Source organism: Epinephelus lanceolatus, chromosome 7 (genome assembly GCF_041903045.1).
Source record: "Epinephelus lanceolatus isolate andai-2023 chromosome 7, ASM4190304v1, whole genome shotgun sequence".
Taxonomy (NCBI): domain Eukaryota; kingdom Metazoa; phylum Chordata; class Actinopteri; order Perciformes; family Serranidae; genus Epinephelus; species Epinephelus lanceolatus.
The window spans coordinates 8,967,564-8,990,462 of NC_135740.1; the positions used below are offsets into that span (position 1 = coordinate 8,967,564).

The 22,899-nt window shown below is 39.1% G+C and overlaps 1 protein-coding gene across 1 annotated transcript in view; it reads right to left on the minus strand.

Moving 5' to 3' along the window:
- Positions 1-15,310: 15,310 nt before the first annotated feature.
- Positions 15,311-22,899, minus strand: part of gabra4 (gamma-aminobutyric acid type A receptor subunit alpha4) — a 35,899-nt gene continuing 28,310 nt past the window's right edge. The window contains exon 9 of the mRNA XM_033632547.2: positions 15,311-17,362. Within this exon, the coding sequence (XP_033488438.1) occupies positions 16,829-17,362 (534 nt within the window). The 3' untranslated portion in view covers positions 15,311-16,828. The remainder of the gene's footprint in view (positions 17,363-22,899) is intronic.

The following is a 22,899-nucleotide window of genomic DNA, read 5'->3' on the forward strand; positions in this document are numbered from 1 at the left end:
AGCTAAACTGTGGGCTCTCACACCTGGTTCCTGCTGCACGCGGTCACATGCTGAACAACAGCTCAGTATCAGTCACGATACAGAAGAGCGAGACAAACACAGAAATTACAGGGATTTTAGATCTGGGACCTGTAGTGGGCAGTTTTATATTGTGCCATTAAAACAGTACAAAGCTGGTGAAGCATGATTGTTTGGCATGTTTACAAGAATAGGTGTGCACAGTTTTTTTCCTTTATGAATGGTGTTAAAAGATGAGTGCCAGCACATCTTTCAGTTGACCAAAATGACAGAACTATATTCCTGTTGTAAGACGTAACACAGTGCATAAGGATTCATCCTTCAACAGAAATATACTGTGGAATAAGCCTGAAATTGTGGCAGTTTAAAAATGTACTCTCTGTGTGTCCCTTCCTGATCAGACGTTTGCATGAGTAAAATTCATGTAAACTTAAGAATTTAGAAAATCTAATGTTATGAACAGGACTGTAGTTCAGATGATGCGTAACAATGAGGACACTGAAGTAATATCCCCTTTATTATTTATGAAAAGTGTAGTTTTCTATTACACTTTTCTATCAAAATTAGCGGGTATATGTGGGTTTTCTTAAACACAGGAAAAAGTGTGCCAAAATCAATGTCACAAACATGATGAAAAACAGCGTAGTAAACAGTAGAAAGTAACAGTCCAATTTGGAATGATGTTCTTGAGCTGCTAGTGGAGATGGACAGAATCTTTTGCTGAGATGACAAAGAGCCTGTTTACACCTGGTACTAACATGCGTTGTGGTGATCTTAACACAAGCGGACAGCAGAGACACATCACCGTTCACACCTGTGTCTATCATGCATATCTAGCTGACCACTTGTGTTCTGTCAAAGGGTGTTATGCAGTCCACATTCTCACTACCATGCTCACTAGTCACGTTAGCAGCTGATATTGCTTTCAGCAGCTTTCAACACATTTGCTTCCATAGGGCAAAACAATGGATGGTCATGTAACACTTCATTCAACTCATCATAAAATGGGTAAGTTATACAGCATTAACATGCTGTTACTGAAACAACCACCATAGTCCCTGCCAGGTTTGCATTAGGATGCATTAGAGTTTGAACTAACAAAGATATGTGGTCAAATGTTCCCCAGACCACCTCGGCCAATGGTGTAAATGATCAGATCACAATGCGTCTTGGTGGTTGTTTACAACTGTGTTTAGCACTGTATGATTCTGATTAGATCACTCAAACTGCAGGTCAATACTGGTTATAAGAAGGCTCAAAGAGTTGGGGAAGCTATCGACAGAGTTGACATAGCATTGCGCCAGAAACGGGGGAAAAATGAGCGTGTCCATCCAGGTGTCATGTTTCCATCAATGCCGATCGGAGCTGAAGCCGATAAATACCCGTGACTACTGCAGAGTCATTTGTCCTGGAAATGAGTACTGATTGTAATCTTTCCCACAAAGACAAAAGCCAGATGTTAGTGGGTGTTCTGTCCTGTGGGAAAGTAGTGTAGAGGCAAAAATCGGCGCCTGGAAGTGGGCCTGTAGGCTCCCGACCTTGTCCTCCACTTGACTTTTCTGTTTCCCTTTGATGTCAATCTGGCACCTTGGATTCAACTAAGTAATACTCAAAGAAACACTGGAGACAGGCAGAGTCCGATGCAATCGAGTTTAATGTGTTCACAAGCTTCAACACATACAACTCTTCGAGTCACGCTCCGGAGCAGGACTAAAATCTCACTTTCTGAGGTGCTCCTTTTATGCTGGTGGAGGTTCAGAAGAATCTCCACCTTTTTTCTTTAGCCCTTCCTACCTGAGTCCAAACCTATTGGTGGTCGGCCTTTTTGCCTTTGTCCAGACTTGCCCGAACATGCCCAGGCATGTTTTAATGGTGTATCATTTTTCCATTGGCCTGTGAATCCCCAGATTCTCCCACCATTAGGTTAGAACTCAGGTTTACACTATTTTTAAAAAACATATGGAACTCAGGGACTATTTCTATAAGTCCCTTGTGCCTTTATGTAATATAATCTTTTAATGTGCATCAGGTAATACAAACACTTGGGTGTATGTGTGATAGGTTATGTGTGTTCTTTTTAGCATGGATACAATGTGAACTTATATTATGAATACTTTGTTATGTATGACAATGTTTTAACACATATGTATATATATATGCATCTATATGTGTTTTAACACATATAGATGCATTTCACTCAGTGTTATAAGAACTTATGCATAAAACATAGTTATATCATGGTGATATGACTTTTTCTTGATCAATTTATGCAGTCTATCACTTTTACTGGATTAGGGATTAATTCTTACACTACAGTAGCTTTACAGTTAAAAACTTGCACACACTGGGAAATTCACAGGTTTTTTCCAGTGTTTTAACATGTACTCAATAAACCAAATTTGTCTACCTTTAGTCCTATAAAAAAAAAATTAATAAAGAACTAGGCCTGGGTGTCAATATTATTGCGTACATGAAACCTTACCTTGTGAATATAAATAAATATTTTGACCTTTTTCTTTATAAAATATTCAAAGAATAATTTGGGTGTGAACTGGGGGACTCATGACTTTGATGATGTTGACGAATGATGATTAGTAATAGGAGAAATAGCAGCAGTAGTAATAGTATGCAAGGTGAAGTTGTCTGCTGTGTGGTTCAGTCCATCAGTACAGAGGTGCACTGTGGATACTTCTAGTTGCTGCTGGAAAATCCAAACAGCCACTAGATGGCACAGAAGGTTTAATACTCTTTCATTTTATTCTGCACTTCTATACCAGTGAGTAAATTCCCAGGATAAGTGTATTTTAATCAAGAAAATCTTAATGTTTTGTGTGTGTGGTCTTCATCATCCATCTCTGATTTCATTCTGGGGGGATCAGTTCTTCATTATATGCCACCTGTGACATCCTTATTGATGTCTTTTCGCTCTTTGCAGCTTCTCACATTTCTATCTGTCAGCTGTATAATTGTTTTTCTCTCTCTAATGCAATAAAAAAGAATGATTAGTGTCTTATGAATATTAATTTGTATTTGTACATCCCTTATCATCATTAAATGGTTAAAATTAAAACAAGCAAATACTGTGTGTATAAAACTTTTAATATAAAATGCTGAAAAGGAAAAAAAACCTATCAGTGTTTTACACTGTAATTATGCTATGTGCTATTTATCAGTGAGCGATATTTCCATTATTTAAGAATCCCAACTTATGGGGCATGATTATTATTTACCAGATTTTAATCACTGCTTTCACGGGTCCGCTTCAATTTCTCTCAACAAGAAAACACATATGTATTTGCATACAGATGTTATGTTTTGTAGTAAATAGTATGAAAGGCGATCAGACAGACAAGGACAGTCAGTTTCTAACTGTTTAGTTTCCACATCTGTGCTGGTAGAGAAACCATCTGCATCTGCATATCCTTATGTATATGAGCTCCTGTGAAAATCACTTGACTGTATTATTTCAAAATACAAACATATTCATACGTGATTCATACTTTAACAAAAAAGCTAAATGCTCCAGCTATAAGGTTCAAATAAAAGCATCTAAGACTGCATCAATTTTAAACAAATTATTCAAACTCACTGCCATTTAAATTGGACAGACTAGGACATTAAAGATGCAAAGGGTAACATTTTCACCTGTTTTGGGCTGTGTCGTACTCATTCATCAACATTGTGAAAAGTTCACTTGAAGCAACCAAAATAGATTTATTTGCCTCTTGGGGTGGACGAACAAGCTGTAAACACAAAAAATGTAGGCTACATATTATCACTCTGTAAAGTTTTATTGTTGCTAATGTGTTAGCAACAACAACAACTAATGAATGCCGATGAAGACATTTATTAACGTTCACTTAGCTGTATTTCTGTCCGCCTGATGAATGTGAGTCAAACATTCACTCCCCCTTAGCTCTGTTTTGGTTTTCATCTTCTCCTGATGGAAATATCTGACTCTGTAGCCGCTAAATGCTCCTCTCCATTTACCATGTGCACGACAATCTTTGTCAAAGAGCCTATAGGATTTTTTTCACTGGATTTTGGATTACTGCAGAAAAAAGCTATGTGGATAATAAAGGTTTATGATACTAACATGTTTTGTTCATCAAGATAATTCTCACAAATGAACATCACTCTCGTGATTATTGAAGACTAATGCAGATGCCAGAAGTTAAAGGCTAGTTAGGCTATAAATGAACTACACCATGGATGCATGACTTAACATCTCCATCACAACAAGACTGTACAGCCACGTTCGGCCCAATTCTTCAGCCCGTTCTTATTAGCATTTTTACGATGCAGAAAAAGGCTTTAAAATTCATGTTTGTTGTAGAACAAAACATGAAAGTCTCTTAAGTTTGTGTTCAGCACAAGCTTTTTATCAAGCATCTAGCCAAAATCCCATTCAAAAAACAACACGTTCTCACTCCGAACTTGTCACATATGGACGTTTGGTCATGGACATTCCACGTCGACATATGACATTCAAGGTACCCTGGGTGAGTTGGTTGTTAACGTTCTGGGACGCAATGTCAACTCCAGCCTGTTACACGCATTGTCTGTTTTCAAAATACACTTGTGTACTGTGTCTTTCAAAATAATCACACCACATTGGTACAACACTGCAAATTGAGGTTTTTTTCCTTCAACAACAAACGCTTGTGGTTACATTTAGCAACACACACACACGTTCTTGGGTTAAGGCAGCAAATGCATGTGATTGGGTTTAGGAAATAAGAAGTGGGTTTGGCTTTATATTCAAACGGGAAGCAAACATTGGTCTACCAGGTGAAAGTTGGTGGTTGTTGGAGCCATCCACATCCTCCAGCCTATTTGGACTTTTCGCTCCCTTAACTATGGTTGTTGTCCCATAAACACCAGCCACGTATCATGCCGACATGAAAGGATGGCTTTTTTTGTCAGTGTCTGACGCCGGAAATCACTGCCCAAGTGCCAGTATTCGTTGACTGTGGAGTGAAATGTTGCAAAAACTCAGTGACTTTTAGATGAGGGAATCGGGAGTGCTAAAATGGTAACTCATTCCCAGGTTTTAAGTATCATTTTTAAGAGCACTCCAGAGATTTATTTTTTTCCACTTGGGGGCAGCAGAACAACCTAAACACAATATTATTATACTATACTATAACCTTATAAAGATGACATGGCTAACGTGCTAGGCTACACATTCAGCAGACAAGGAGCAACATTAACATTTGTGTGTCTGTTGAACTGGCAAATGTACGTCCAGTATTCATTCTCCTTTTATCTCTGTTTTGGTCTCTTCCAATGCTAAATGCTAAATGCTCCACTATATTCTCCAGCTAGTCACTAACTGTGTCTGTCTGCTGTTTGGTGTGTAGCAGGTAAAGACCAGTGGGTTTAGAGATTTTGCACTAAGAACTGCTGCCATAAGTTATTTAGAGGAGTCAGAGTGAACCAAAACAGTAAAGTTGTGTGCCAAAACAATAGGCTGAAGGAAGCTAAAATGCTGTGAGCTGAGGGAGACTGCAGTCTTAACAATTCTCCTCTTCAGTACATTACATACATACATTTGCAGAGTAAAAGGAAATAAGGACCTCACTTTTCCATCTTTTTACCTGTCAGGACAAGTGCTCCCTACTTGCTCTAAAACTAAATATCTGGGACACATCATCACTGATGATATGACGGATGATGATCATATGAACAGACAGCGTCGTATTTTATATATGCAGGCAAATTTGTTGACCAGAAGATTTTCCTGGTGTTCAGAGAAGGTTAAAGTGAGTCTTTTCAGGGCTTACTGCACCCCTTTTTATATTGCGCTCTCGAGGTTAAGTTTAAAAAGGCCAGCATCCGCAAACTTCAGTTTGCGTATAATGATTGTCTGCGAATTTTGCTTGGAAAACCAAGATGGTATAGTGCAAGTGAACTTTTTTGTAAAGTTCAAGTTATCACATTTCATGCTCTTTTGAGACGACTGATATTCAAATTTATATGTCGACTTAACAGTTCTTGTAATGCCATTATAATGATGTTGACTAACCCTGTCCTCAGTACAGTACGATACCAGTCTGCTATGTGGAAACACTGGTATGTTTGTCTGTCTTTTTTAATGGACCTGGAGTCTAAATAAAAAGGTTGATTGATTGATTGATTGACATAGTTGTCAATTTTATATATATTAATTAGTGCAGCTTTAATGGTCTGAATCAAACAGTGGAGAAAGTGATGGAACTGCATTTTGAGTCTAGTATTTATTGCCCCTGTAAGTAGATCTATAATTAACATAACCATTTGTCAAGAGACAGATATTAAAGCATGGTTTCTCATTATGCAGTTTTCTTTTTTCCCTCAGTTTTTACCGGCGGGATGCCAACAGTAGTCACCAGCCTCACATGTGATGAGCAGTGACACAAAACTGGCAGGCTAACCTACCAGCTGCTCTTGTCCATGGACACAGGGAAGGGATGGGGAAGGAGAGGCTTTCAGCTTTGTCTCATCTGCTGATCTTGTTATCCACTTTAGAGGTTTGTAGTGACATTTTTTTTACCTCCATTTTGAACATCTTGATACTAAAGGAAACTGTTATTGTTTAGACCACAGCTGATAAACTCTAACACTGAAGAACAGTAAAAAGGCCTCTAAATTGTTAGTGGCCATGTTGGTTGTGTAAAATGATATTTTACATACATAGCCCCTTTAATGTCCAACCTTTCAGAATATATCTTGCTTGCGGGCTCAAGCCCAGTGCTACCTCCCATGTTAACATTAACAAGACCTGAGTCAGGCAATCAATTTTTTAAAATGTATTTCCTGTTAACTCAGTAAACATCTGCACTTGGTCTTCTCAGTGCACACTTATCAGATTAGCCCTCTATCTTGCTGGCATGCTTTTAGCTAAATGTACCAAGCAGCTTATCCGACGTTCTTGGCCAGCAAATAGTTTAATGTAATCACTATATCATAACACGGAGCTTCCAGCTGTTTCAGTTATATTGCTGGCACATTAACATACAGCATTGCTTCTTCTCTGCTGACAAACTTGTGAAAGCAGCAGAGGAGAGATTTACATGGTGAATATTTGGTGCTGTATTTCTGTCAAGCTAACTGAAAAAGAGTTTTTCAGAGATGATATGATGTGACACTAGCTCAAGTGTCAATTTTAAAAACAAATCAATAAATGTATAGAAACAATTTGTCACATCACTATGCAGGCCTAGTAATGAAACCTCAGAGAAGAAGGCTGCCCTCAAATGCGGTTGTGTTTACTGTATTCGTGAAAGTGTGTTTCATTGTGTTTAGAAAGGGTTAATCAGTTATGAAAAGTCATAGAATTTTGTAGTGTGTAATGAAATTGTTGCAGATAACCTTCTACCCAATGTAACATAACCACAAATTAATTTTCTGTAGCAGCTGACATAGCTTAGCTCTAATATGCATCGATCACATTTCTTCACACATTTTTAGAAATGACTGAGGCCATGAAACTTCATCTCTTCAGTGATATATTTTGATGTTGGTCATACAGAGTTTTTCTTCGTAATTATATAGTTTTAGGAAAATACTGTACTGTACTGTCATTATAACTTTGCTTTTCCTGCGGTAGCCTATGTTATCCATTGGCTAGCTTGCTAAATTGTTAGCTTCAGTGTCTTCTAGATGTCTACAGTGGCGTCCATGTTGCTATTGCCCTTCCAGCGGTGTTCTCATAATACACAAATTGAACTGTCATTTTCACTTATTGTTCACAAGTTCAATCAATGAACAAACCATAAATGTTAGCACTGACATTGACTTTTGACAACAAGCTTACTGTGGGCTAGATGCTTTGCACCAAAAACCAGATAGACAAAGTTAGTGACTGGCTGGTAGAGCATTTAGCATTGGTGGAGACCAAAACAGAGGTTAAAAGATGAATGAATATTGGACATACATTTACCAGTTCAACAAACACATGAATGCTTATGTCGCTCCATGTTTGCCATTTAACATTATAAGGTGAGGTTGTGTTTAGGTTGTTCTGCTGCCCCCAAGTGGCAAAAAAATGAACACTGCTTGTCTAAGATTGTCATACACATGGTAAATGTCCACCAGTGCAATTGTGATCTTAACTAATCCATCAACAGACTGACACAACAGCAATTTGACATAGACTACACACAAATGGTCTATGTCTCCTGGTTGTGTCATATAGTCGGCTGTTCAGCAGTATATTTCTTACCAAATGAATTTACAACGTAAGGCAAGGATTTGTCTAACATGTTTAATCATGTTTCCTCAAAACAGAGCATTGGATAAGGACTAATAAATGAAACATTAGTTCAAAAAATACTTTTATCAGCATATTGACTTCAACAACTTGAGAGGACAAACAATTCAAGTTGGAACGATGTACAGTTAGTACCATAGTTTGTTGTCACCCTTTAGATAAATTCAACGTGGCATCAATACGAAGTTACACAATACACAATTTTAATTGTCACAAGTCTGTTTCATTCAGGCAACGTTGCAGAAAATCACCAGCAAACCTGTGCATTCAAAGTTCTGCACTTCTTTTCAAATATTATTACAGCTCGAGGGTCTGTTAGTGTTTGATTATGAGTTGAATCAATTAAAGTGTTTATCTTAAATCCTTACATATTGAAAAAGCATTGTAATGAGTCCTTTGGTGCAGTTTAGTTTATGTAAGGAAGCAAGTTAAGGTTGTGTACATACTGTATGTTGTGTTCTATGCACTTGTTTACATTATTGCTGTCTTTGTGTGGCTTATCTAATACTCTACATATTGCTGTAATTGGTGCTCCTACTATTGAGTAATATTGTTGAGGGATTCATAAAAATCACAATGCCACAAATCATTGTTCTGTGTCACCAGTGCAAACATGCACCTGCAGGTTATGTAAGTAAATATTGTGACACTACGACAAACAATGGGAATCATGTCGTCCTGCTTCACTGGTAAGGTCATTAACCCCCAAAATGATTTGCACATGTGCTAGAGAGTGTAATACAAATTAGAATGTATTATCCCATTAACTACCAAGGGCCTACACATTAATTATCTTGGCCTATGGCATTCCAGAAACTGGGTTAAGTGAGGTCTTATTACACGTCAAACCATTCAGATACACAAGCTGCATGAAAAGTGTGTCAAAAAGAATGTTAAAAAAAGATTAATGGGAACTTTAGAAAATGCCTCCAAATATTTTTTTACATGTAACGCATAAAGTATCAGACACAACAAGTAACAGTAGGATTGGGATGAATCCTTAATTGCAAAATTGTAGTCAAAACATAACCAAAATACACCCTGGTATGTCTCTTAGCTGGAGCCCAAATAGGTTATAAGACACTGGACTGAGCCCAAAACACCAAAATACAGTACATAAAAAATATGATCAAATTTGGGAATAAAGTTGAGGCCTTTTCCTGTCTAAAGCTTCTGTGTTTACATCATGAAATCCCAGATACTCACCCTACATTAGTGACCCCCTCTCTCTAACAGGCGAAATTTAGCCTGAAGGATTCTCATCTCTGAAGACAGATGAGTGATGAGAATAATAATATGGAGGGGAGACCTACATTGTTACTGTGCTAATCTCTTGAGAGTGGCTGGTGAAATGAAATCATTCCTCATGTTGCTTGAGCCCGTGAATCCCCCACTCTCAGAGCACAAGCCTAAAACAATAAAATACCATCTATAGATCTTTCACCCTAAAACAAGGAAATTACACATTAACCTATGTGCAAAATCAGCCTGTATTAACACATTGTGCTGAGAGCCATCTGATTGTGATCATCTGAAGTCATTTGGATAAGGAAATTACAGTATGTTGCGCCCTCTAGTGGTTCATGCCACTCAGGATGTTAGAACTGAAATGCTCTGCGCAGTGTGATCACACAATTTTGCCAAATTTCTTGTTTCTACCATTAAGAGTGTGAACAGATCTCATCTCTGACATCAAGGACTTAATTTTACACTCAGTTTGACTCTGTACATAATGTTTCAGGTTGATACCTTCCTCTGTGGCCATGCTTGACTAAGACAAAGATTTAAAAAGAGAGGCCGGGAGAGGAAGACACCTCTGCAGATAATTGAGCTCCCACAAAAAAACCCTCCTCAGCAATGAACACTGAAGGCATTCTAACCAGGAGAAGTTTCAGATGGTTGCAATCAGCAATCCTCACTGCTAGATGCCACTAAATCCCCCTTAAATCTCACACACTGCTTCTTAATGATCATTTTTTTCCCACTTTGAACAAGTACTGTATTGACTGGCTATGGGCACATTATTACACTATATCACTGTCTTGATCACACTTACATTATTTCATGATATTTAAAATGCTTTCTTGCCACTGTGCATAACAATATACAAGTTTCAAAGTCACTCTGTTATGAGGATAAACTGTATATTTTTATATAAAACAAGGTGAGTGCGATCACCCTTACAGCCAGTACGTTTTGTGTTTTTAAGTCCCATATGAATTAAAGACATAACATAAAGGTAGCCTTGCTTTGTCAGCACAAAACACTGGACTTAAACAAAGTGAAACACACTTTTGGGCCTCAAATAAAAGAAGCAAAAAAAAGGTTAGTTTAGGGGTCTGTTTCAAAATTCTGAACACACTTCTGCCAGTTTCACTAGCTCATGTGAAGTCAATAGGGTCAGTGATCAGTGACGTTAATGAAAGACTCCCATTCTGTGCTTTACTGTCGGTTCACTGTTATAATTTGGAGCCAGTCATGACCAGTAGAATCCCAAATGTAATAGTGTCCTGAGCCTGTAATGTTCTTTTTTCAGTGCCTCAGTCTTCAGTGAAAATCAGTTGTGTGACCAGTCATCCATACAAGACAAGCAGATGCTGAATTACACTCTCGTCGTCATGTTAATTAATAAACCTGACTGGCAATAAGCTGGATTGCTTTCTCCACTGTGCCATTCAACTCCTGCCTGCTCAAAATGAATAGAAGAGCACGTCCTCAAATAGGATTGTGTTGGAAATAAAAAAGGGGTCAGTTGAGCCACTAGAGGGAGCGTTACGCCACAATTTACTTCCAAAGTGCTCTAAAACTACAATGAATGCCCCATTTTACCCAGCCATCTGCACTCTGTAGCTTGTGAAAAAGCTATTTTGATGCCATTGAACTATTTAAACAGCTGAGATGACAATGATTAATTGAGAGCTTGATCCCAGGATGCCGTTGAACTTTTCCACAAACGTGCAACTTGTCAGCTTTCAAAATGGCAGCGTGAGCGTGTGGAGCATCTTTAACTATCTGTCTGTCATCTAGAACAGCATGTTTGTCAAGAAAAAAAGAAAACCCACAACCTGGCGTTGGCAGCTCCATCAATCATGCGCACATTTAGAGGCGCAGAATCGCGCCACATAAACACTGAACATCAATCTGTTGTTGACAGGGTCCTCATTAGCACATGGATGTTCTGTGTTTTTTATGATGAGATGTATTTTGTACACTGTTGTGAGAGACAGAGGGAGAGAGCGAGGGGGAGTGAGGCCAACAGGGAGGTAATAACGGCAAAATCAATTTCACACATGACTGCGTTTAGGAGAGGTGAGTGGCGGTGGGCATCTTGATCTGTCCATCAGCCTGCGTGTTTATCGCCACTGTGGCTGCATCATAACTCCTGTTAGACTAACCGATCGACGAGGGCCAACAACCATGACTGCATGGATGATGTGGCTATTAGAGCAAGGAACCAGGCACCCGCTGCATCATGAATCCCCACACGCGCCCTGTCCATATGACATCTCTGTCTGCAGAGGTGTACAGTAGAGCTGAGCTCATCCACTGACTCTTTAACCTTCAACTTTTACACAACCTCCGGTGAATAATAAATTAGGCCATGAGGAAAAATACTCTATCAGTCAAGCAAGACTTTTGTGATTCCTTTATCAAAACATACTGAGGACAATATCATGTTAATTATCTTCTAACCAGATGTTTCAGGACCTCTGTTCCTGATTAATGTACAAAGAACTTTATATGTAACATACATCTGTTGAAGTCGTCTTTGCACTTACACACAGCAGGTAATCACTGAATATGTCACTTTGTCCAGAGGACGGACACAATGACAATAAATCCCCTGCTTCACCTCTACCAGTCAGTGACACAGAACAAGAGACAGCAGAGAGGACGGTGTCCTGACGTCATGTTTGTGATATTTAGATAATGATGCCCTTCACACATTCAAAGATTCAATTATCAGCAGTCTCTTTCATTACCCCTGAGGGTCACCCAAGTGCGAAACTGCACACGGCCCTGATCACACAGGAGGCTATTTTCAGTGACTTTTTGGCCATTTTCAATACGATTCTAGGTTTTCTGGGCTATTTCTACATTACCTGGAGGACAAGTAGAAATGTGACTTATTTTGTGTCCACAGAGATCAATAGGATTTTTAAAAAGCACAAATTTCCAACACCTGTAACCACATACGCACATACATCCACGCATTACCCCTTTTTGCCAGTTGGCACAAACAATTAATCAGCTGTGCTTTGGCTCATGACGACCAGTCTTTCCACAACATCTTGGGCAAGTCTGCAAACCATATACAAATTATTTTTGCTGTAGACCACTCCCACCATGCAAACACACTTGAACTCAATGCTAAATTTCAGCCTCTTAGGGCAAAACCCTTGGGTGCCAAAGGGTGGGGAAATGTTCATGGACTGACCAACTAACCAACAGAGTGAGCTATAGAGCTAGCCAAAAATGTTGTTAAACAAAAAAGTTTGACATGTTGGGGAAATATGCTGATTCGCTTTCCTGCCAAGTGTTAGATGAAAAGATTGATACCACTCTCATGTCTGTACCCTGAAGATGAAGCTACAGCAAGAAGCCAGTTAGCTTAGCTTAGCATACAGACTGGAAACAGGCCTGCTAGCTGGCTTCCTGGAGTCTACTTATTGAAGTTAGTGAGCTTTAAGATGCTGGTAGACAGATTTTGCAACCAGATTTCACAGAAATACGTGAAATGACCACAACCTCTTAACACCACATTATACGGTGGCAGCAAGTAATGTTTTAAATTACAAGTTGGCAGGAGCGTAAAAATAGACATAAAATTGAAAAATAATTAAAACTATTCAGTTAAGTGATTGATTTCTTACTTACAGTGCTATTTTTGTCAGATATGCAATGATGAATGCTGGGTAATATGTATGTTGATGTTGTCTAATGTCAAGCCTCTATTTGTTCCAAGACAATACGTGCACGATAGCGCACACTAGGGTCCGTCATAACGTCCTTACACCACTGCAAGGTGGTGGTCAGAGTTGGGTATAATGCGTTACAAAGTAACGCGTTAGAGTATTTTGATTACTTTTTGCAGTAACGAGTAACCTAAAGCGTTAGTTTGCTGTTTGAGTAATCAAATACTTAAATACATTTTCAAACAAGACATCAGTTACTTCCGTTACTTTTAGAACGCTGGTCCTTCAGCTCCGAAACAGCAAAGGCTGTCGTTTGGTTCTAATAACGGAGATAACGTTAAACCTATCAGTCTGAAAGAAGCCACGGAGCTTGTGGCTCGCTAAGTGGTCGGAGAAATGCTGCCATTGTCTATGGTGGAGTCTAAATAGGTGGAGGAGGACTCGCTGACAGACATATTTCAGACTCAGGACTTGCATTATGCCTGGTACACGCTACACGCTGGTACTCACCAATTATCCCGGTCGTCTTTCACGGCGTGTGTGATGTCATCGGGTTATTCTTGTCCTATTTTTATTACTTTCACTATTATTTGAGTCACTGTGTCTGTTCATGTGCCAGCCGACATGTTGTTGTAGTCACCTAAAAGCGTCAGCAGATGGCAGGAGCTACATTTGAAGCGCCATATGTAAACTATCAAGCTACTGTATCTTCCACAGGAAGTTCTGACAAATGTTTCAGAATAAAAGTTTATTTAGAAAATGGAGGGATTCTCTAGCCGAGGTTATAAGGGGCTTTTAATTTGAAACAAGTGTTGAGTTTGAAATGACGGTGCAAAATGTTAACTTTACAAAGACAACAGAGCGGATAAAAAGTAAATATATAAACACACAGAGGGATTAATAAATAACGGACCATCTATAATGTAGTTTGTTTCAAATGAAGCTGGGAGCCTCTGCAGTTGTGGTGAGTAAAAGCCCCGCCGCTATTTGTTAATGTTATTACTTTATGTCCGACCGTGAGGATGTACCATTGTTTGCTAGCTTGATGCTAATGACAGTAACGTTAACTCAGCGGGTTGACAAAGTGCCTCTGCTGTTTCACACCATCATTTCCCCCTTTTACTCTGTGTGGTAACATCCCCAGAGGAAATATTAAAAACGCTGGGGTGTTGTTGTCATACAGTTGTCTACTGCAGCAGATCGTTCTGTGTTTCTACTGGTCAAAGTGACGGCTGTGATGGGAGAATTGGATCTCAGTGAAGGGCAAGTGGTCCATAACTTTAATTTTGGAGACAAAAAAATGTAGGCTTAGCGCCCTGTGGTCCATTGCCCAAAAGGAAATGTAGAATACTCAAAAGTACTTTAAAAGTGCTTGAGTTACTTTTCTCAGGGAGTAATGTTGGAAGTACTTTTAAAGTGATTGAGTTACTTTACTCAGGGAGTAAGGCAGTAAAGTAACTGGTTACTTTTTTAAAAGTAACGCAGTTAATGTACTTTGATTACTTTTAAAGTAACCCTTACCCAACACCGGTGGTGGTACAGTTGGGTTAGGCACCAAAGCTGCTTGGTGAGGTTTCGAAAAAGGTTGTGGATTCCATTAAAAGAAGTACATTTGTTAGCTACGTATGGGACGTTACATAATTATGTAAAGTGCCTAAGTCCGTTAAGTTGAAATAACTCATTTGCTTGATTTGACATTGACTTTTGGTTTCACACAGGACACAATCCTCCTGGGTGAAAGTCCCTTGTTTGTTTAACCCATCAACCACCCGACCGCTTCCAGATTTTTTTGTTCTTTACAGTACGTATGGGGTTGTAACATCAACCACCGCCCATTGCATGATGTTGGGAATTGGTGTGTCTACCAGAACCACGCGTTGTTAAGAGGATGTGGTCATTTCACATATGTCTGTGTGACCAGGTTGGGATTTTGTTACCTTTAAACCCATTAAGGCTACCACTTTCCCCCATTTCCAGTCTTATTGCTAAGCTAAGCCAATACAAGTGGTATCAACCTTCTCATCTAACACTCAGCAAAAATGAAAAAAATGAAAAAAAAAAAAAAAATCAAAAATGACATGCTAAACAACCCTACCCCTACCCCTAAACAGAAAGACTGCACTTAGACTTCTATTAGGGGTTTTTCTTGCTGGTAATGTAGTGTGACTACAGTAAATCCCATTACCCTGACTGGAACTGCCACAATTAACAGTAGCTGAATGAATAATTGAAAAATTCTTCTACTTTACTGTCCTTTCCTTTTTTTTCAACCTTGAAAATGTGGCGTGTTTCAGCTCCACTGCAGCTTTGATAACAACACTGTTTAGGCTCTGCTCCACAGACCTTATCCACTTACATGAAACATTTCCCAAGATTAACACCGTGAAATGCGGTGAAATAATGTAATACGTGTTCAAACTGAAAGGGTATAGAAACACCTAAAGCAGGTCACATCTGTTAGACACAATTTAAGAAGGCGGATGACAGCAGTGAGCTCCTGAGTCTCTCCCCTGGAGCAGTTGTTGAACCATTCGGTCACATTCCTCTTTGTACATGCCAAAATGTCCCTAAACAAACAACCAACTCACTGTTTTTTATTGCTGCAGTTACCTGCTGGCGAATAGCTTTCGTTTCTGTTCCCTCATGCTAGGACTGTATTTTAATCACTTGCACAATCTTTGTCTACTATTTGGCAACCCATTGTGGCTGGAAAGAAGCTTAAATCCTACTGTTACATGAATTAATAACTTGTCTTTACTACTTTCTGCTCGACTGATCCCCAAATTTCATCTTCAGTATTTCAGTATTTCCAGATTAGTGAATCCATCTTGTATAAGAAAGATGCTTTGCAAGTAGGTACTATACAAGAGAGGCTTTTCAGGGCTGATGTAGTCCCAGCCAAAGCTCCACTCAGCCTGGCTTGAGGACTTTGATTCTGATCAAAACCTATCTATGTTGTTTAGTTATCTGGCCTGTATTCAGGAAATAATGTTTTTTTGTCTAAAGTGAAAATCCAAGAACATCACTACTGCCAGAGTCCATTTGTTTTCTCAGGTAATTCAACTTTGCATCATCTAGCCTGCTGGCACCAAAGCAACAAGTCTTATTATTCAAATGAAAGTACACTGTATTCATTAAATATAAATCAGTTTATCCTATTAAATTCATATATTTACATAGCGTAGGTGTAGTTCATTTGAGGACGGTGGTGTATACATCTGAACTTCTTGCCAGGTGCAGGGTACAAAAATAGGAAAATGAAAAAATCCCAATGCTTTATCTTGACTGCAGGCCAAAAGGGATCATGAGGCAGTTGAAGCCAATGATGCAGACCTTTACAGTCAGACGTAGCACGATATAAAGAGGACAGTAGCATATTCCAGTGTGCAGGTGTTCTTTCTTATGTTGAGTCAGATATTTCTAATTTGGTTGATTTGTTCCCATGCTTGCTCTTCGAGGACCTTAGGAAGAAACGAATAAATATGCTCTCCAGGATACGGAAGTGCTTGGCGAGCACATTTTGTTTATCTGTTTGGCAAGAACGATAGTTTCCTCTTATTGTTTGCAAACTCCCATAATCCTTATTTGATTTCCATCTGTTGAAAGAAATAGATCTTTGCTCTCATTGCCAGAGCAAAGTCTAGCCACCTTTAGCCACCATCGTGTCCTTTGATAAGTAAACCACCCAGTAGACCATATTAAAAGCCCCGAAAGACACTGGGAACAGGATCCGTGCATACTTGTCAATTTTGCTGGTTCCACCCATACCAGCAGTGGTGGGCTGGGAGCATGGCGTCTGCTTTAGCTCCAGTTTGTTCCCCATCATCTGGATGCGCTCCAGCTTAGGCCCCAGCAGATGCTGCAGAGACGAGGAGCTGGCGTTCTGCTTGCACGGCGTCCCCGCCATCACGTCTGGTGTGGAAGCAGCAGCCTGGGGCATACTCTTCACCAGCTGGGCAGAAGATGAGGCCACACTGAGGAGGCTCTCAGACTTGGGGCTGGAGCGGGACAGGGTGGACGAGCTGCCGTTGGCTCCGCTGGCTAAAGGTCGCAGCGGTCTCGCTCTCCCCACTCCTGAGATGTTGGTGGTGGACTGAGCTCTCTGGTGACTGCTGGACTCTTGGTGGGAGATATAATTCATCCGTTTTCTCAGGTTACCGTTGCTATCAGGATTCTGCAGAGACAGAGGAAAAAAACAACAATAAATTATCTGTGTATTGGAGGTGCACTGATGTAGAAGTTTACAGATATTGGTATTTAAAAAGTGTTCCTTGTGTTTAAGCTCATTAACAACTGGGGTGTGAATGTTCAACAGTAGAACCTGATCAGTAAACCTCCAGCCAATATTATCGGCCATTTCAGCTAATCACGGCTGTATTGGTATTGGAACATATGTTGGCCAATAAGTAAGAAACTGACTGCTCAGCTTGGCAACTGTAACTAGGCACAGCAGATCTGTAAAGCTTTGGAATGAACACAACATGTAATTGGTGTGCATGCATAGGGCTGCAGTAATCAGTATAGAGTGAATCACCATGACGTTGCACCATTAACAACAGTCACTTCTGGGTAGACAACTGGCAATTGATTTCAACTGCAGACATAAGTCAAATGAGCAAATTTGTTAATTTCTGTTGCCATTTTCAGCTGTAACTGTAATGTTTAAAGATATTTATTAGAACATGGTGCTCCAACCTATCTGATGTTTCTGTTGTGGTTATTTTATGTATTGTGTTGCTTTGCTAGCATCTTTGACAATCCAAATCTATGAACATGAAAGCTAAGCAATGTACTGCAGTGGATGGGTGCACTGAATAAATATCAGTTTAAATGTACATTATATTTGGAATATTTTCTCTACTTCACCTTACACGCTAACCAGTCGAGGCAGCAGGAAGACCTGCAACTCCTGTGTTCTGCAAAGTAAAATTACTGTTTTTGTTAGTGGAGTCTGGTGGCTTTGAGATAACGGTTTCAGTTCCCTGTTGGACAAGGTGACAGCAACAGTGGCAGGAAGTTACGATGAGCCCCAGTGTACACTATTTTGATGGGTCCTAATGCATGCTATTGTGCATGTGTTGTCAAAGTAAGTAGGAAAAGAATCATTTAATTGAATAGTTTTTTATGGTACATAAATAGATTTTATAGTTCACTTCACTTGCATAATTTTGTTTTAGATAACTACTGACTATTTAAAAAGAATAAAAAAGGAAGAGAAAAAAGAAAACCATGATGCAGTTGGGTTTGCCCTTTTGGGGGCATACATAAAATAAACATGGCACCCTTTTCATATATGTATACAGTATATATACATATATGAAAAGGGTGCCTATGTGTGTGTGTGTGTGTGTCTTGCTCTGTATGTTATTTTATGCTCTGTACAGTGACCTTGGGTGTTTTGAAAGCCACCTTTTTAAATAAAATGTATTATTATTATTATTATTATTATTATTATCATTATTATTATATTTATGCCCCTGGACAGTGAGGTAAAGTGGTTAGAATATCCTTAATTGAGCATACCCTTAAACTGATAGTGAATTTTTAGGTGGGACTTTTTTTGGTGGCTATAAACTAACCAGTCTGGGCAGCGTTTACTCAGAACCATTTCCTTTTATGCACGTGATGCAGGGAATTTCTACCTGGAAGTTATTATAAACTAGGGATGAGCAAGTACATGATTATCTGTACCTGTGTCTGTATCTGTTTAATTTACAAAATTATCGGGATCTGTACTCAGATGTGTGAAGTTGTTATTTTAAGCCTGAAATTGATATGGGTTGATTATAAGTTGCTGCATACTTATTAGAAAACTATTTGTAGAACAGTCTCAGAATTAAGCTTCATATCGATTTGATCACTAGGGAAAGAGATTAAACACAGTTACCCAAATGAGTGTTTCCCTTTATCACAAGTACTGATATTCATACATTTTATTTGTTTGGTACTCACATTTGTAAGAAGGACATTATCTGTACTTGTTTAATCCGAGTATTCTGCTCAACCTTATTATAAACAAACACTATGATTCAGTTTATGTCTAGCTTATTAGCTTTATTACCTATAGTACCCTGTATCAAGGGTTAGCACATCATTAACAAACTACATTTAGTAAGTTAACAGTTTGAATGTGAGGGAGTTGGGGGTTCATGATAGCAGTAATATTTCCCCACAATGTGGAGACTAGTCATGAATGCTGCTATTTCAGAGTTGAAGCCAATGTTAACAGCTTTCTCTTTGATGAACGCATTGTTTTATAAAATTACTATGAATGGTATGTCATAGATGTGCCAGAGCTGCATATGTGCTCTGTGGGAATGCAGCCCAGTCACTAGAAGAAAATGTTGGCATCGTATGTTTCTGCAATTCAAGGATATGTTACATTTGTACGTTTCATACTTATGACATAGTTCAGATTACATGCATATGAGATTTAATTCACATCAGGGGGAGGATGGGAGATTGGGTGGCATGACACCAAGGCAAGACAGCTGCCAACCAGCAGACAACAGCAAACCCCTGTTCAAGACCAACAAAAGTGAGTTCGGGGACATTTCCAGCTGTGTTACTAGTGACAAAAGTGGGTATTTTAGGCCATAACAAGACCTATTTTTCTAATCCTAACCAGGTGTTATGTTTAAACATAATCACAGCACAGTATTGTCACAACATAAAATTGAAAATTGAAATGTAAAGAAACGCAAAGCTTCAACATTTCTGCAACATATGAGATGTACAAAATTAACATATCTGTGGCTTACAGTGACGTACAATGACAACATTTACTCCGGCATTCAGGTTGGACAATGAAAAGCTTGACAGGCATAGCAACAGTAACTAAGCGGAGTAGAGCTGAGTGAACAGTCAGCTGCATTACAGAACTGACACTGTTACAAAAGTTTGCCAACAAAAGAGCACTGGCAGGTTTATTTTTCTATTGTAAAGTGTCCTGTTCAGTATCTTGTTAACACACTTTATTTAGCAAATTTAAAGTATCCTTTTTATAAATGATTGTTTATGTTGTGTTACATGTTATGTGTATAAAATGAATGTTGGTCAATACAGAGTTATCAGATATTTAACATGTCAAATATTAATATCGTTATCAGTCTCAAAATCCAGTATCAGCCAGGCTCTATATTATAGTCCACCTAATTCAAAATAAGCTGTCGACTTGACTAAGTTTGGAGTGTGACATCATGGTCTGAAGGATGTTTCAGAGGCATTTATCTCTTGTTTAATTAAAAATCAAAGATACTAAAATATCTGCCAAGAATATGTAACAAACTGATAAATATGCCTATTTAATACGTGATAATAATGTGTGTATCAAGTTGAAGTTCTGTTCTGAGTGAGTTATAAAATAAATAAAGCTGTTTTGTTAAAATGTGGACCCACATATGGGGGGAAACAGTATGAGGATTTGTAGTGTGAATAATCACATTCCTCCTGTCTGCCTCACGTTTGAAGTAGTTTGCAGGCAAGGTAAAGCTCACATGCTTTTTCCTCTCTGGGAAGCGGGCTGGGCATCGTAAACCTCATCATATTGATCTGATTACATCCCCCTGACACAGATGGCCTTCATCTGGAAACAGACGATAGAGTGTGTGCAATACAGATGTCACTTACCACGGATTTCACTCATTTCACACAAGCTTAAGACAGAAAGTAGGTAGCACTTCATCGGGGCGGTAATGCAGTGTAGCGTCAAAGGAGCTTATCCTTTGAGAGTTGATGTTTTCAAGCAGGGAGAGTGTGATGCTGGTACTAAGGCATTTGCAGCAGTAATCCACCCCCCCGAAACTGAATGGATCCAGTGTTATTGTGTCCTGCGTGCAGCAGAGGAAGTGTGTGTGTGGATAGCGGAGTTTGCTTTTCATCATGGAGGAGGTCAAGGGCTTAGGAGCTGGAACCATCAACACACCCTGCCCCTCGTGCCAAGCCCTTTGCCTGGCGCCAACAGGACCCGCTCTCGAGGAAAAGAGTATTAATTCTTTCCCCCAGTGCCAGAGCCTTTCTGAAACCTATACAGATGTACCCGGGCTGCGTTGCCGTGGCAACCTACTAATCCACTGAAGTGCCGTTGTCACTATACTGCATTCAGGCATGATTACGCCACACTGGGATTTGGACTGGAGGGGGCAACTTAAAGTAGTTAGTGTAAAACTGACATATGCATTGCTGAGTTGTGTCAGCTTCAGTGATCAGTTAACAGTAGGTCTATATATTCACTGTTATCTCTTTAGAAGAACATGAAGTCTAAGAAATATGCACTTCCTTCCTTCTTTTCCCATCCCATCTTTAATACAGTGTTTAAACAGCACCATAAATACATTGCTATACTTACATGGACACTGATTTGTAACACATTCATCATATCTGACTCTGAGCTCTAAAATAGCTTCATGGCATATTCATGAATTCTGATTCAATCCATATGTCAGCTGCCATGGTGTCAATGTAATTTGTTTCAACTAGTGAGACAGAAATAGGAGATTATGCCAATTTATTCATGTAAGATTTCAAAATAAAGGTTCCGCAGCAAACACCGTGATTGAGAAACACCTCACATTTGGCCATAAAAATCTGTGCTGTGAAAATGCTTCAGATCCTGCTTTTTTTTCTCACACATTTTTCTGTCTTCTCTAAATCAGTCGGCAAATCAATTGCTAAATTTAAGGCTGAATAAAAGCTTAATCAGTCCAGGCTGATCTTTGGGGAAACACGTGTATGGGATATTTTAAGTGTGCCATTTTATTGTCCACCTCATTTACCACATTTAACAAGCAGTTGTTTCAACATGGCGAGCCGTGGTTGACAGAGCAATTATCTGTGTAATCGGGTGAAAGAAGCAGGTTGAATTCATGTTCTGACCTTTTCAGGAACAGTGACAGTCCCAGAGAAACTTAAATAACCTTCCACATAATCGAACATAATTAGTGGGCGATATGAGAAACACTGTGAATGAACATAAAGATAGTGGTTGTGTGTGTCACCACCAGTTTATTAAACAAATACTTCATCCCCTAACTCATCGTTTGTATGTTATTTCCTCACCCTGTGTTATGTTGGATTCTTAAATATTTTTTTACATGCCTCCACAGTGAACAAAGAATTCTAAGGCAGAGAAAATTCTTGATGACTTGATGAAGTCATAGGGGTCCGCATTTAACAACAGCAAAACTATATCAAAACACCTGTTTATCCAATCATATGCTTAGTACTTCACAAACAGACAGCCTTTTCTGACTGGGGACTGAACTGAAAGTGAGACTTATCTATGCCCTCCTCAAAGCCAGACTCCACTGAAAAAAACTAATTTTACCTCACTGAACACGGGTCCTGTTGGTCTACCTCTGCCTCAACTGGTGGTATATTTGTTATTGTGTGACTTTAGTGAATCCAAAATAACCCTTTAAAACATTAAAGTCAAACAAAAAAAAATACAAACTGACTGAGGCAGAGGTAGACCAGCATCGCCCATGTTCAGCAACATAAAATTACTGTTTTTGTCAATGAAGTCTGGCTTGGAAGAGCATACAACTGGGTAAAATTGGATTACACTGCATGAGTTTTGTGAGAGTTTGTTAACAGTTGTTTTGATTAAGTTTTGCTGTTGTTTAATGCGGACCCCTATGACTTAAATTCATTAAGAAATCTCTCAATTTTCATTTATTCTTTGTTCACTTGAAGCATGCAAGAAAAAATGTT